Source organism: Aplysia californica, unplaced genomic scaffold (genome assembly GCF_000002075.1).
Source record: "Aplysia californica isolate F4 #8 unplaced genomic scaffold, AplCal3.0 scaffold00240, whole genome shotgun sequence".
Lineage (NCBI taxonomy): Eukaryota > Metazoa > Mollusca > Gastropoda > Aplysiida > Aplysiidae > Aplysia > Aplysia californica.
In genome coordinates, this window is record NW_004797510.1 from 21065 (window position 1) to 38176 (window position 17112).

The 17112-nt window shown below is 41.0% G+C and overlaps 1 protein-coding gene across 1 annotated transcript in view; it reads right to left on the reverse strand.

The window, feature by feature from the left end:
- Window positions 1–6260: 6260 nt before the first annotated feature.
- Window positions 6261–17112, reverse strand: part of LOC101854641 (latent-transforming growth factor beta-binding protein 4) — a 33584-nt gene continuing 22732 nt past the window's right edge. Inside the window, exons 7-10 of the mRNA XM_005100201.3 lie at window positions 16582–16753; window positions 14863–15244; window positions 11077–11167; window positions 6261–7638 (exon numbers count right to left, since the gene is read on the reverse strand). Coding sequence (XP_005100258.1) covers window positions 6752–7638; window positions 11077–11167; window positions 14863–15244; window positions 16582–16753 — 1532 coding nt within the window. The 3' untranslated portion in view covers window positions 6261–6751. The remainder of the gene's footprint in view (window positions 7639–11076; window positions 11168–14862; window positions 15245–16581; window positions 16754–17112) is intronic.

Sequence of the window (17112 nt, forward strand, 5' to 3'; positions counted from 1 at the left end):
CCCCTCCACACACACCTGTACATAACAGTGACAACTGTGTAAAGTCCCTCCCCCCTCCACACTCACACAAGACAGTAACAATTGTGTAGAGCCCATGTCCCCATGCATACGTAATATACAAATAGGCATGTAATTAGTGCCGTGCCTAACACTACAAGTAGGCAAGCCTTTGGTGCTGTTAGGTGGACGTTGCTGGAACACCAAATGGTGGTGTTGCTGGACAGAAGGGAGGACCGCCGGCCTAGGTACCATGTTGATGTAATGTTGGGCGTTGATTCCATAGCCACGCTTGCGTCCGAGGTTTCAGAAGACGACAGGGTCGACCTGGTGATTTAGTCCAATGGCAGCCCAGATCATGTCACAAGGGCCACCCAAGACGTCGGCTTCCATCATGTTGAGGTCTGCGTTGTGTTCACTGTTACTCCTCCAGATTGTGACTCTTGTATCCGCGTTGCTGATGCAGAATCGACTTTCGTCAGAGAAGAGAATGTTTCTCCATTGCCTCCATGTCCAATGAAGCCGATGTTGGACACAGGCTAACTTCTGTTGTCTGTGGTGGATAGTGAGGACTGGGCCAACCGCAGGACGACAGCACCGGAGTCCTCGGGTCTGAAGTCGTCGCCGCATGGTCTGGCCGGATATCAATCGTCCGTGGCTTCCAATTGTCCCCCTTGCTGTTTCGGCTGCAGGCAGGAAGCTGTCTCGGTGATGAAGGCGCGTAAATCAGTCGATCTTGGCGTGCGGATGGGACCCGTGGTCTTTCGCTTCTGGCCAAGTCTTGAGTGCTGCCAGTTGTTTGAAGACGTGTCCACTACCTACAGACTGTTGGAAGGGACACATGAAATGTGATAGCGACATCAGTACGGCTGTCCCCAGCTTGTAAACGCCCAATGGCTCCCTCTCAATCTGCAGCGCTCAGTCGTGGCATCGTCTTAGCGGTCAACTGCTTAACTGGCCAAAGCGTAGCGGTGTTTCTTTTTATACCCTGATATGCCATGAACACTAATCAAGGAAACAAAATTCACTCATCTCTGTTTTCAATCACATAGGGCTAAAAGCAAAAACTTTTCATTGACCGACTTTCGTTAGCTTAAGTTGAGTACTTTTTACTCAGCACTCACAGGCTACACTCAGGAGACCTAAACACCTCAGAAGCGTGCACTAGTATTTATCTGAAAAATATTTTCCAACACAATTTAGGGTGAAAATCGACCAAACTAATGACTTGCGTTTCTTTTGGCCTTCAGTATATTATTACCCCAGCAGACTCTCTGAGAACACTCAGAAACATTCTCGGATTCCGCGGAAGCATACAGTGCAAGCTGCGGATTTCACGCGCTCAAACACTATCAAACTGACAAGATCGTTCACTGTCTATAGCCGGGTACCCATTTCCACCTGGGTGAAGTGAGGGTAATTTGTGCAAAGTGCCTTTCCCAAGGACACAACGTCGGGCCCCTGACGGGATTGGAACCCACGACCTTACGGTTGCGAGTCGGAGAGCCTAACCAATAGGCCACTGACGACACCATATACATCATCAGAACAAAAATAGAACGTGTCCGGGACATTCAGAAAGATCTTCATTTATGCTTTCAATACTACACCAAGGAATTCGACAAAGTTAAGCCCGACATGCTAGAACTCCTCAATATTGACGGAAAAGACTTAAGAATTATCAAGAACACGTACTGGGATTAAACCGCTGCATTAAGAATTGAAAACGACATTAGCGAATACATACCGATTAAAAGAAGAGTCACAGGGATGTGTACTTTCACCAGACTTGTTCTCCCTGTATAGGGAAAATATCATGAGACACATAGAAGAAACGCCAGGTATCTCGATGTGGGGACATATCGTATACAATCTATGATATGCAGTCGAAACAGTTCTAAAAGCAGACGATGAAGAACACCTACAGGATCGATTAAATGTCATCGTACAAGAGAGTGACAACATGGGCCTAAGCCTAAACATCAAGAAAACTGAAACAATGGCGATAAGCAGAAAAACTCCAACCCCAACTTGGAATATCAAAAATCAATAGTATCAATCTCTCGCAAGTGCAACATTCTAAATATTTGGGGATCATTATATCATCAAAAGGGAGATGTCACACTGAAATTAAAAGCCGCATTTGCCAAGCAAAAGCAACCTTGTACAAAATGAAACAGACACTTACAAACATCAATCTGTCAATGGAAACAAGAAAAAGAGTACTGAAAAGTTACATGGAGCCAATCCTATTATACGCGTGCAAAGCATGGACAATTAATAGACAGCTGGAAAGAACATTTGAGGTGACAGAGTTGTGGTTCATAAGACGCAAGCTGCGTATCCCAGGGACAGCTAGAAAAACAAATGAAGAAGTCTTGGTTGAGGCAAATTGTAGACGACAGCTTAGGACGAATAATTAAATACGAAAACGAGCGATAGGCAAATTTCAATGGACACACAGTGCAGAAAGAAGCATTGAAGAATATGGAGACAACAGGCAAGTTTGATGGAAAGAGAGGCAGAGGCAGACATAGGGAAAAGATATGGACAAGTTTACAACATGGCTGGGAACCGCAAGAACAACAGACACCATGGCTGCAACGCAGGACAGAGGGAAATGGAGGTCCATGATCGCCCACGCCAGTCGGCAAGGCACTGGATGATGATGCTATTTGGCTCAAGAAGGAGATAAAAGTTCAAGAGACGTGTGATGTATACACACGTTTTCACTGTTTTTGAATCTTCAAACCATATTGTGGTCAGACAACGAATTATACCAACAAATGTTGCTATTTAGAAACATGTTGCTGTCAGTGTTAGAGAAAACTGTTGCTGTTAAAGGGGGTTATTTATGTTAGGAAAATTCCGCAACACAAGCTAAAGTTGCCGTTAAACTGTTATTTTGCTTTTATCTGGGTTTCTGTTAAGTGGACACAACAGTATATTTACATAATGTGTTGTGTGCACAGTGCATAATAATATAATTATTATGATAAGTATGTATGCTGTTATCAAGTCTGTCTGAAACTATCATAGTAAAGTATTGTTTATTACATGTCCATTCCACCAGTCGTGTTAATGCCCCTCAGTACACGAGCAAACATATTTCTATGTTTCTTTGACTACTCAAAATGTTGCACAGTCTTATTTGTTTAAAGATTAATTTTGAGCGACAATATCGCAGGCGACTCTCATCGTAGTTGCAATATTAATGCGTCAGATAATGCCCAATTTATGTAACTTTAAATCGGTGTGCTGCATGAATGAATTCATTTTCAAGTTTCTTTTGGCAGCCACCTATGACATTACTTTACTTTTATCCGATGCTTATACCCTTTTGGGTGTCGCGGGAAGAAAGAGACGTCTCTCTGTCGACAGCCGGAGGGCTTGGGTCAGGGGGATGCCGTGGGTGGTTAATGTTTCCTTGACTCCATCTATCCCGGTCTTTCTCGGTCGCCCTTTAGCCTTGATGCCATCGAATTTTTTTAAAATGTAGGCACGTTGTGCTGGATGGTGTGTTGGTAATCGTAGGAGATGTCAGAACCATTTGATTCTTTGGTGTTAGATGTGATGCATGACTTCATTTGTGCCCACCATTTCTCGGATTACATGGCTTCTAATTTTGTATCTCATCCCATTTGACATGTTGTAATTCTTTGCTCTAATGTTTTGTTCGTGGTCCATGTTTGGCATGGATAGGTGAGGGTATGCTGTTGATCATTTTGAGTTTTGTAGTCACGGGGATGTTAGGATGTTTCAGTAGTGGAGTAAGCTGGTAACTAATAACCTATGACATTATAATAGCTAAAAAATATAAACGGGGGCTCTAGTAGCCTAGAGGTTAAGGTGTTCGCCTCTCAATCAAAATGTCTCGGGCTCGAATCCAGAGAACGACGGAAATTGTATTCTCTAAAAATTTTCTCTCATCACAGCCTTTCATGCTCTCTAACAATATTCTGTCGTCTGCTTTCATCCCCACTTTCTGCTCCACCACCTCACCTCCTTTGCTCTCTCCTCCTGGCTCCTCTTTCCGCAGCCTTTCTACTGCTACTCCTTGACTCCTTCTTACTGCTGTCTTTCAGCCACACCTCTGATCTTCTGGTAGGAAAGATCTACACCTAGCCTTCTCGGACAAGAGCGAAAAATCTAGGTCTCGTGTGTGAGTTGCTCACGTTAAAGATCCCTTGGTGGTCCAAAATCGCTAAGAGTAGGCTTTAGCCTGCACCCGGGCAAAATTAAAAATTTCCTACCACAGAAAATGTTTAATTCATCCCGCGTGCTCATATGGCCTTTCGCAGTTTTGAGGGCCGTAATACACTTACCTCCAACAACAACAACAACCCCCCCCCAAACAACAAAAAGAAAACAAAACAACAACACAACAAGAACAAGTCAGAAGGGGCAGGGACTTTTTTCAATAAATGAATTTTGATAGCCTACTGAGGCGTCTCAATGTTTAGCTACGCATCTTTCCGTAGGAGCGACTGAAAAGAGCACAATAGCGAATGCTGTACATAATACATCATAATACAAGTATATCTAGAGAGAAGGAGCTCCCAGGGGATGACTTTGCTTTCAGGTGAAATGGTTCTTCTTATTTTTTTCCTTGGTCCATGTCAAAGGTCATTAATTTACGTCTCACCGACGAAGATAAGCGAATGTCTCTACTCTGTTGAAAGTGCATCCAGCGCATCCGTCTGGAACCAACTGCGATCATTGCGAATTTCTGCAGGGTAAACCACCTTCTGATCCTGGTTTCTACTACATTATAGTGAGTATAAACTACTATTGTGTCTGTGGTAACGCTAATCAACTTGGCACTAACAAAAGTAGTGACTGTTCCTTACTGGTTTCAAAGTTGGCGGACTGTCGCTATAGCAGTTTTTTTTTTCAGATATAGATGTTTCATTCGGAATCTACGATAGAGTAAATTGTGTCCATTTATGGGCTTTTGACGACTTTCCAGCAACCGAGTTCTGTGTTCTTTACAAGACTGAAAACTTCTGTTACTCAAAGGGAACCGGAAGCGCTATACATCAATAATATAATAACATAATAGGACGTGGAAAACGTGTGTGTGTGTGTGAGTGTGTGTGTGTGTGTGCCTAAAAAATGTCCCAGTTGTCACTAACGGTAGTTTTAAGAAACGGACCGAAAAAGCCAAAAAAGTCGTAGGTCTACCTGGTCAAAAATCTTGTTCCATCATAAAACACGTGTTGAATCATTTTTAATAACAAGGATTTCATAATTTTATTATCAGTCATTTTCGCATTTTGCTGTACTTTATCAAAGGTTAAAAATGTGCTAAAAATTTGGTCGACATACTTACTAATGTTAAAGCTGTTTTTCTGCAAACTTTCTTTTCACACCCTTTGTTACAATATGTAGTATGTCTCTAAAACTACTCAATATATTTTTTTTCTAATTAGCGTGTTCAGCATCAGGTTTGCTACAAGAGTATGCCCTTATTTCAATATCCAAAATTTCCGGCAAGTGGGACCTTTCTCCAGGCACACACACAAGTGGTGAAATTGCACAGGTTTAAAGACCTTATAAATACTACTGGGTTTATTTAAGAGTTGGTACCTCCGAGTTTAACATCCTTTTCCGAAACGACCGAGCCGCATGGGAACTTTGTGTAAAGTGTCTTTACCAAGAACACAACGTCGGACTAAGCGCAGGCTAGAATCCCCGAACCCACAATCTCACGACTACTGGTTCGGTGGTCAAACCCATAGTTTACCGACGCCACCATAATATGGCGTGTGTATAGTGTTTCTCTAAGCAGCAAAGTACAGACACTATATTGAGATAATCTTTACAGAAATCTTTAATGTCCCAAACCTGACTGTCAATTGTTTTTATACAGAGTATAATATTGTTTGTAAAATGAAATAAAATGTTGTTTTGTTTTTTTACGGGTCGCTCCATGCGTCATAGTTGTTTGCCATATTTATAGCCTTGCCTTTATTTAATAATATTATTAGTGAACTTGTTATTTAACAACCTCATTGCCGGAATCTGAGGATTATTACAGTGTACTTTTGGCCAGTAAGTTTCCATTCTCTTGCTTCAGTGCTTTCAGAGATGGATTAAAATTAAGAGGTTTCTACTTACAGCGTCTGTTGGGTCATTATCCACAACTGCTCGACCCCGACTGGAAATGACAAGAAATGTGAGCCTGTGATTTCATATAATAAAATACCACCCCCCCCCCTCCAAAAAACAAACAAACAACAAAACAAAACAAACTGCACTCAGAAGTTTTGGAATAGTGCAACAGACCAAGTTTATTTCTGAAAATCGTTTCGGTAATATTATGGTATTGTATTTAGCTTTGTGGAGTACCGATTGGTTTGACTTTGGTTCAGACAAAAAACAAAAAACAAAAAAGCAACAACAGAAAACAAAACAAAAACCCAACAACTGAGAATAAGAAGGTGACTTCAAAAAGTTAGATTTCTAAGTAATGAGTAGAGAAAGCGCCAACCGAAAAGTAAGAGCAATTTTACAGGCAATTGTGTCGAAATAACTGCACCCAACATACAAAATTCGAAGAAACAAAACAAAACAAACAAAAAAACCTCAATAAAAACAAAACAAAACAAAACATGACAAAACAAAATCAAGACCAATAAAAACCCAAACAAAAAATCCTTACAAGAGAAACACTTCAACGTTTTATCAAATTGTACCCCACAAAAACGTTGTTTAAAAAGTGATATCCTTCAACGACTATCAGGCCATAAATTCAAGGTTTCTGTTCTGCCATACATATCTTGCGATCACACTTTGAGGTGCAGCATTTATGATTTGTTCTACACTGGTGGTCACTGACACAGTCACGATATCGTCTACGCTCTCTCCTGCAAATGTAGGAATTTTTGTCAGGCTTCTGGCTTGGGAGACGAGGACATGTTCCCCGGATATGCATGCACACGTAACGTGCTCTGCACATTCGTCCTCTTGAGCATCTTGGTTTGCGCAAGACACATTCCATACCAGGCCTGCATTTTTTTGGACACGTTCCTGGTTTGCGTACGCATCTCTGTTGGTGCGTACACTCGCTTCCATCAGATGGGCATTTCGAGGTGAGTTGACACGTGCGACCTGATCGGCACTTCAGACTACAGATGGGAACACACTCCGCCTTGGCCATCTTACGACAGAGCTTACCACGACCGCAAGTGTCTGTGATCATCTTGCATTCCGTCCCGCCAGGACACTTCAGGTCATCGCAGGAGTTTGGTCTGACGTCAGCACATCTTTCGAAGCTGGGACACGTAGGTGAAACACAGTCTTGGGATTCACTTTCCAGGCACACGGCTGGTAACGGGCAAGGAGGTTGGAGACTCTCGCACTGGAAACCTGGGCGACATTCCTTAGAACAGTTAGGTATACACTGAGGTCGTGGTGGTTCACAAGGCTGTCCCGTGGGGCATGGTGGCTCAATCATCTCACATGTTGTCCCTGCTGCACATCGCACGTTGGCACAGGTGATTACGGGCCTTGGTTCAATGCAGGCGTGTACAGGCTCACAGTTGCTTTCGGGGCACTCTGCCTCAGGATTTAGCTCCAGGAGCGCAGAACAGTCAACTGGTGGAGCGCAAGGGGGGTAAACAAGTTCGCAAACTCTTCCTGTAATCAAAGTGTAGGAGAGCCTGTATTAGTCATCATCATCATCATCATCATCATCATCATCATCATCATCATCATCATCATCGTCATCACCATCTTCATGAAGTGCTAAATCTGGAACAGACATCGGTGATCATGGTTCTCCATTCATTTCTCCACTCGAATAGTACTCTAAAAATCCGTGGATATCCTGGTATCTCTCGATCACCCATTTGTTCAAACTTCGCAAATACTTGTACGTTTCTCTGGGTCTACCTCTGTATTAGTTGTCTTCTATTTTTCCAGCGAGAACAAGTGCCCTAGAAACTGCATTTGCCTTTTCATGATAGTTCTAGATAGTGAGCGATCCATCTGTGCCCCTTTCAGAACTTCCTTGTTTGATTTTTTTCCTTCCGTGGAATTCTCAGAAGTTTCAAAAGAAACCAGTAATATTTGTATTGTTATATTTTACGTTCACTATGTTTAGTATATCCAGCATTCACAGCCGTATAGAAATATTGAGAACCTCTATTTTTGTTGTCATTGATATAATTATTTATATATTTTTGCAGGATTGGATTGATTATTTTGAACCTGTCCTGGGTTAGTGCCATTCTTTGTTTTATGCCCTTTAACGTTGTGCGTCGGTTGTATTGATATGTCCTAGATATTTAAACTGCTGAACTTGACTCCTATCCCCTTTGCTGGTATGATTACAACTAGGGTTTACTGATTTTGTAAGATATGTACCATACATTCTATTTTCTTTGCATTCAACGCCCCTAAATGATTTAAAATAATTGTGTTCATTGGGGCGTAAAAAATACCTACATTAAGAAAACATTCTTATTAAACATAAACCCTTTACCTTCACTTTCCGTGGCAATTGAAGGTCCTTTTTAAAATCTGCTATTAAAACGGTATCATGGTCATGTCTGATGACATTTTCTCCATTCAATTTGAGACCTAGACATTCTTCTATGGTTTTAAGGACAGCTTCACTTTTTAGATTAAAGAGGTCTGGAGACATGAAACATCCCTGCCAAATTCTTCACTTGATCTGTTTACAATCGCTGTTCTCTCCCTCAATTTTTGCTGCAGCATGTCGGTCGCAGAACAAATTTCTAATGATTCTTAGAACCTTTCTATCTATGTGTAGCCCTTTCAAAAGTTTAAACAGCCAATCATGCCAAACTTTATAAAAAAAGCCCCAAATTATTTGTTTAGATATCTTTAGTCAAAGACTTTTAAAAAGATTCTTTCCACTAGTTCTAGTCGCCAAATTTGTTAACAATCATCCCATAAGGATTTTGGTTCTATACAGCTCACACTCTTTGGTACTCTAGGCAAAGCTATAAAATATATCGAGATGGTGATCCCCTGGAAGTTCTACGTACATCATTCTCCTATCATTGATTGTGATTTTACTGGCCTGCAGTTTGACGCAGATCAAAATGCATCAGCTAAACAGGTTGGTACGGTAGATATTTAGTTCGGTGTTTAAGGCTATTGGCCCACATCCCAATTAAACATACATTTTACTGAAGAAACGTCTGTGAAAACATCAAAGATTAAAAATGAAAAACTCACTAACAATATCTTTTAATTAGGCTGTCCTGTTAAATATATTCCCTTAAAATGTTAAGTGTTGTACAAAATATAAGTTTCTCATGTGTTAAACATTAATATTTTTAATCACCGCGTTAAGTTAGATGATTGAGGGGGTTGGGAGGGGGGGTGAACAATTTCCCTTCGTAGGCAAAGCTTGAACAATAAACAAAATAAAGTGAAATTCAGCTTCAATTTCATTTGAGTTACACATCTTACGTATTAGTGAATTTACTAATTTCTACAAAGAAAGATTATTACTGCCAAATTATATGTCTTCAACTAGATTATGGCTCTTCTGATCTAATAACGTGTGAGGTTGATGAGATACTATTCTGTTTCTTGAAAAGGAACTGTAAGAGGGCATACATTGTGTTTACTACACACTTCTTCTTCAATCTTCTGCACACAATTTTCGACAAGGCTACTTTTTACTTCTCTGAGAAATAGTTTTGTGCTTCCAGCACTTCAGGAAAACCAGGCATATCTAAATTCCAGGGAAAGTAATCGAGTTTTAACTTCAGTAGCCCAGTTGACGATGCCTTATTCACAAGAACGACATAACTGTAAGCAACATTTCTTTAGCGATCTGCAATTTCCTAAATGTATAAGCCTGCTCCGGAGTTTAATGACACCACACATATAATCGAGACATACATTAGTTCTTCCCTTTTCCCTCAGAACTATAGAGACATTATCTATCGCGTCCAAATTCATTCTTAATATCCAAAATTTCAGAACCATAAAGCAGCAATGGTTTGTTTTTTGCTATTTCGAAATTAATTTTTTGGTGAGAACTGGAAAGCCCTCTTGTTCTAGAAACAATACGCTTAGCTATACAAGCTCGATCTTCTAGCTTTCGTTTCCACTATATACGGAATGACAATTAAAGGCCAAAGTAACAATAATTCGGTTACTGTCTCTACTGTTTTACCCTCCCAATACCATCTTTAAGACTTTTTGAGAAAGTTTAATTCCTAAAAACAACAATCTTATTTTTCTTAGTTTTCACTCATATCCGACATGCATTGTGAATTTTTGTTGTTGTATATTTTTGACATTGTAATGGAAAAGATTTAGATTATCTACGTACATTAGAAATATAAATACCATCGTCATCAGTCGGCAATTCATCATTATGAACATTTGATTCTTAAAGCTGTTTTTCAAAAGAGGTTTTTATTTGTTTATGTTTTCTTTTTCATGTAGGTGTTGTACGCCCCCAACGACCCAAATTAGATCATTTAGGAGGCTGGTTTTCGACCCTGCCTGTTCGAGCTAACCCGTGATGAACGGGATGAAACATCCCAGCAGAAAGACTGAAATACTCGACAAAAAAGTTAATCAAACCCAAGAGGAAAATGCTTGGGAACATGATGATACGTTTACAAATTGTCCCAATATTTGTTATCTTTCCATGCCCATTGATGTATTTGGGTCTAGTGTTCTTATTTTATTACTTACTCTTTTCCTGTACCGTCAGGTACACAAGGTGAAGAGCAGTTGACTCACGCTTGTCTGTCCCAGGCCAGTTTCTTTCATCTTAGTATGTCTAGGTCCTGGATGATTGCCTCATTCGTGATGGTGCCTATGTAGCTTCCAGTTGGTCAACCTCTTCCTTTACCAGTTGTTCTTCACTACCATGTTTGACAGTTCAATCCTGCTAGCTAGAGTGTATTTAAATATTGTCCTGCCACCCCCCCCCCCAACTCTCTGCTTCCTGAATTTTTTAAAAGTTCTGTTAATTGTTATCATTCTTGGAAAAACAGCTCAGAGGATCATAAAATAAATACCCCCCCCGTGTCTAGTAAGACGTTAACGTTATAAAGCAAATGGTTAAGAAGTTCTTACCATCTAAACATCCTCCGCACTCATTGTCCTCCACACACACGTGATTGTCACAGGGTTTTGTCACACATTCTATGTTCGTTTGCTTACAAATCTGCAGGAAAAAACACTTGAGAGAATCGATATGTGTAGTTTCACGGTATTACTCGTAGTCTAGCACACAAAGGAATCGAAACTACACTGATTTAGGTGCCTTAACCGCCGGACTAGGGATCGTTCCTTAACATGCCAGCAACACGACTTCGTTAACCCAAAATGTAAATGTAAAGAGACGACAGCCACAGGCGAATATACACTACAAGAACAACAAAACAATTTTATAAAAGTGCATCAATATACACTTGTTGTTATATTCTAAAACGAACATTAACAGGCGCTGAATGTCTACGAGGGCTTCCCAGAATTAACAGAAAATGGCCATATTTCAATACATTATCTAGTTTAATATTTTCCAAATCCATATTAAAACGTATTAGTGGTTCAGCGAAAGTCTCGACTACGATGGATCATTCCGATACACACATTGAACACCAAGATCTTGATGCATCACAACAGAGGATAGAAACACTCTACAAGTTTAGTGAAAAGAAGAGAGAGCTACAGTTAAGTTACTGCACAAGTAAGGGAAAAACACATCTCGCACTGAAATTCCTGCAGAATTTGAAAGCCTTAATATCTATGGTGGGAATGTTTTGAGCACATCAAGAGTCTACCAGTGATGACGTTTATTTAAAGAGCACTTCTGACCACAGAGAAGAGACGAAAATTAAAATGGTATGGGCCTGTCACAAGATCCACCGGACTTGCCAAAACAATCCTGCAGGGAACAGTGCAAGGAACGAGAAAGAGAGGAAGGCAGAGAAGGAGATGGGAGGACAACATCACAGAGTGGACAGGGAAGACGACGGGTGACAATCTGAGGAAAGCAGATGACAGAGAGAAATGGCGAGAGCTGGGTGTCAGATGCAGTATGCAGTGGTGCCCCCACGTTTGCCCCTACCACGGGATAGAAGAAGAAGAAAAGGATACAAATCTACACGAACAGCAAATTGTAGGTGACCCTTTGTCTGCCAACAAAGAAAAATATTGACAGCAACGAAAAGTGCATTCATGATAACCGGAGGCTCAAATTCAGTAAAAATGATAATGCTCCCGTTCTTCGAAAGTCAGCGCTTCATGAAACGTGTCAGCCCCAGGTTTCTCAAACAGTTGACAGATTAGATGACAATCTTGGATCATAGCCTTGATCTTACCGCTTCAGACTTCTACCAGGATGGACTGATGCAGCAACATCTAGCCAGGAAGAACTGACGACAAAAACTTTCAAGAGCAAGTCAAAGATAAGCTTCAATCGCTTGACGCAAAACTCAACAAGGGCAGCCTACAAATTACTCACAAGGCGATGAGAAACATGTGTCACGACGGGTGGAATCAGGTACTCGTCAATTTTTAGGCTTACAGAGTTATTAACATAATCTTAAAGCTGTTCATTAGCCGAAAAAAAAATAATGCCCATCTATCTTTAAAAGAAGTCGAGTTATTTGCGAATGAAGGAGGTGGGGGTCGTCGGTTATGACATGTAAAATTAGCGAGAAAATAACTGCCAAAGTTTAGTGACTTCCAAAGCCTGAGTGTCCTTCAGAACTGGAAAGTTACTTTTTTCGTGCCTTTAATGAACGATTTTCAGTACTATCCCAACAGAAAAGTGTTTTAAATGGACAGTAAAGGTGTTTTGGTCAATTTGAATAAATTAAACAAAATTTCACAGCAGCCAGAAAAATACAGATTTCCTCGATTTCACCATTTTGACGCCTGGGTTCACCATGATGCATTATAATTGATTGTCCCTTGTGACTACGTTGGGAATAAATTGAATGTTTAGTCAACCACTGTGTAAATTATGAGGGGCATACCAAATTTTTTTTTTACCTGACCATGAAGGAATAAAGGAACAAAGCTGAAATTTTGAGTGGAAGCCTACAATCATCTTTCTGGAACGCAGGTAAATTTTGGGGAATTTCCAATGAGTGGTTTTAACACCAGCGTACTGTAAGAGAATGAGGGTACGTTCTCCAGTTTCAACATAAAAATTGAGAAGATTGAGCACAGGGAAGTAATGAAGGTTTTGTACTTGCAAGACAAGCAACTACAGGATATTTTTAAGGAGATGCATGCTGTATGGAACTGATTGCGCTTCCCATGCTGTGATAAGATTTTGATGTAAAAAATTCAGATGCGGATGCATGGACGACCCTGAGTCAGAATTGCATCTATGCCATGGAAATCGCCCTTGTCTCCAACATCAAAGAAGGCAAAGGTGCAGCCATCAAGTGGAAAAGTGATGCTGTCAGTTTTTTGGGACCAAAAAGGAGTGATTAGGACAGACTATCTTGAAAATGGACAAAGGGCCACCGGAGACGATTATTCTAACAAGCGAGAAATATTTTCCAGAGGCTATAAAAGAATAACACAGAGGAAAGATCCTAAAAGTCATTTTGCTGCTGCACGACAACGCGCCAGCACACACTTCAAGAAAGGCCGAAGAAACTGTGCGAGAAAATGCCTATGAAACGTTGCTACATCTATCGAATTCTCCATTATTGGCCCTGTCCGATTTTTAAAAAAATTCCCAAACTGAAAAAGGATTTAAAAGGAAAGCATTTGTAAAGTGATGATGAGGTCAAAGAAACGGTAGAGGTCTGATTTTCTAAAAAAAAAAAGAAAAAAAGAAAGGGTCTTCTATTCTCAAGGTCTTTTCAGGGTCATATACATATAGCAAAATGTGTAACTGTGGGAGGCGACTACGTAGAGAAAGATTAAGTTTAGTACCAAATTTCAGCTTTCTACTTTTACTCCTTCATGGTCAGGTAAAATAAAAAAAGCCTCGTCATGTTCGAGAACAGATAGGATGCAACCCGTTCAATGTGAGAACAACGAGCGTTCAAGCAAGAATCAAATACAGAACTTTCCCATAACACTGTCTATCTAATAAAACGCTATATCCTTACAGAAGCACATATTAAAGATAAATCAAAATTGTTTTTGAATAATCAGAGACCACGAAAAGACCCACTGTTTGTTTTCGGGGGTGTCAGGGGTGCAACAACCACTTCATTTCGGTGAATATTTTTGTTTTGTTTTGTTTTTTTGTTAAGTGTTTTACGACGCTCGCAACGGCATAAGGTCTTATGAGCGTGCAGGATAAATTAAACGTTTTCCGGTTGGTGGGAAATTTTGACTTTTGCCTGGGTGGAGGCCGAAACCTCTCTTATCGAGTTTAGGACCACCAAGGGAACTATAACGTGCGTAACTTGCACAAAGGACCTCCGAGATTTTTCGCTGTTATCCGAGAAGGCTAGGTGTTAGATCTCACCTACCACAAGATCAGGGTTGAGGATGAAACACAAGGGTGAGAAGGAGCCGAGAAGTAGCAGAAGGAAGGCTGCAGAAAAAGTCAGGAGCCCAGAGGAAAGGGCAATGGGAAGGGAAGAGGGTGCAGAGAGTGGAGGCATAAGTAGACGATAGAACATGGTTAGAAAGCAGGAAAGGATGTGAAAGGAGAAAATTTAGAGAAGAAAAATTCCAACGTTGTCCGGATTTGAACCCTGGACCTATTGAATGAGAGGCAAACAACATAACCCCTAGATCACTAGAATCTCCTGATTACTTTCTTACTTTTATCCACCGCTTATACCCTTTTGGGTGTCGTGGAACCCTTGATTACTTATTTAAAAGTAGAAAAGTTAAAGCGCAGTGACAGGGAGGTCTAGATCAACCCATTTATCTCACCTGACCCTCTTTGCAACCCCCGCAGTTGTCTACCACACAAAAGCTGTGTGTAGAGCAATAGGGATCATATAGTAAGCTCTGCGTGGAGCGCTTTTTCCTCTGTGGTGGAGGTGCTGGAGGTGCTGGTGGTGCTGGTGGTGGGGGTGGCGGGGGTGGCGGGAATCCACCAGGTGGGGGCGCTGGCGGTGCACCAGGTACGGGCGGCGGGGGTGGTGGGGCTCCACCTGGCATCACAGAAGCCTCTTGTCCAGGAAATAGCTCTGGTGGTGCCGGGACTGGTGGTTCTATGGCTACACATATAGGTTGACTGTCGCATTTCTTGCCGAAGCTACAAGGCGCGTCTGCGCTGCACTCTCCGCTGCTCTTCATGGCACAGAAATATCTAGAATGTGACAAGAGGCAAAATCATGCACCAGGTTAGATTTAGTAACTGAGTGAATACAGAGTACAGGCAAGATTGAGACTCAGAGTGTCATAGTCGAGCAGTCGCTGGAACGAAACTCACCCGTCTAATCAACTTTGTGGAATACATAAGAGCATTTGACAGTACCAATCAAGACAGTTTATTATCGTTTATACGATCAATCAGAAGGAAACAAAAATTGGCCAAGGGATCTCTAAAAATGTCGTTTTCTATGATTAAATTCCTTGCTTTTATCACGATGCCACATATACACTCTCATTCACTCACACACACACACACACACACACACACACACACACACACACACACATGTTTGTGTGTGTTAGTGTGTGTTTAAAGGGGCCAATACACGTTCAAAATTTGACTGTGTGATGGCAAAAAAAGATTTGAATCAAAATTTCGACAGATCAAACCCTTTTAATATTTTTTGACGAGTTGTCAAATTTTTTATCCGTGCGTGTGTTCCCCTAAAAATTTTGTTAAGTGTTATATTTCGCAGGTGACCGCCGAGGAGACAGGATCGTTTCTGCACTTTTTTTACTCTCTCTCTCTTTCTCCATCTTTTTCTCTCTCTTTCCTCACTCTTTCCTTACTCTCTTTCGTTCTCTTCTCCCGGTCACCCCTCGTCCCGTTAAATCGCCTCCCCCCCCCTCTCTCCTTTAATTTCCTCTTTCTCTCTTTTGTGACCTTTCTTTCCCTTATCACAAATCAAACTTAGTTTTTTAAAAAATTTCTCCGCTTTTTTCTCTTAAGTGAAGAAGAAAAGAAGCCACAGAAAAAAGCTCCATAGTGTGTCCTTTTCTTATTTTGCATTTTTCACACCCATTTCTGCGCGTTCTCTTGGAGTGCATTTATACAAAGTCGTATCCCCCACCCCCTACCTTCCCCCTTTTCAACTCGTTCTCCCTTTCTTCCCCTCGACGAAATTGTACATGAATGAGCCTTTTCTTGCCAACTGTGTTCTTTTTTAAATATAAATCTTTTACGCCTTCCGCCTTTTTGACAAATTTAGGTCCATTTTACGATGTCAACTTTTACCCTGCTAGTCAGGGCCAATCTTCATGAGAGGGATTCAATGTCTTGTAGAAAGATCAAGATACTTAACAAGAATTTACCATTCAGGTTTTCTGCGTGTGTGACGGCGAAGCGCTTAACCGCTATACTACAGAGGCCAGTTTGTCAACTTGCCAACAATAAAAACAAATTAAAACGTAAAAGAAATTATATTCTTTGTCGTGACATAACAGCCAATTTTTTAAAAATCATCTAGCAGTATTATGCTGACGTTTACAAACCTGTATTCCTGGCATGTCTCCGGATTAAGGCAGTCTCTTTTTCGTAGGACCTTACGACATTCCTGATTAGGTCTACATGCCTCACATGCGACTGGCACACATGTTGGGACAAAGGCTTGGATACAAAAAGTGCCGGGTTTGCAAACTGGTTTTTTCAGTACACATCTTTGTCCTAAAAAGGAAAACAAGGAAAAAAAAACGGGTGGTTGGTGGGTGCTCTGATGTGGTTTGCTCCTTGCCTATCGAACATCTGTCGTCCTTATGTCTCCAACTTCTTTTCTGTGTTTGTTACACTCTTGTGACACCTCTAATCTTCGACACGTATATGACCTTATTGTGTTACAAGTGTGTAAAACTAAAAGGAAGGCAAAAACTCAAATGTTAATATTGATTCGTAAATGTCCCCAGTGTCTACAGCCCAGGCACAGTTGTATCATGCACACTGCTTTACTTTAAAATTGCCTTGGAAGGCTCAAAAGGAAAGAGCCATGTGTGTGTGTGCGTGTGTGTGTGTGTGTGTGTGGGGGGGGG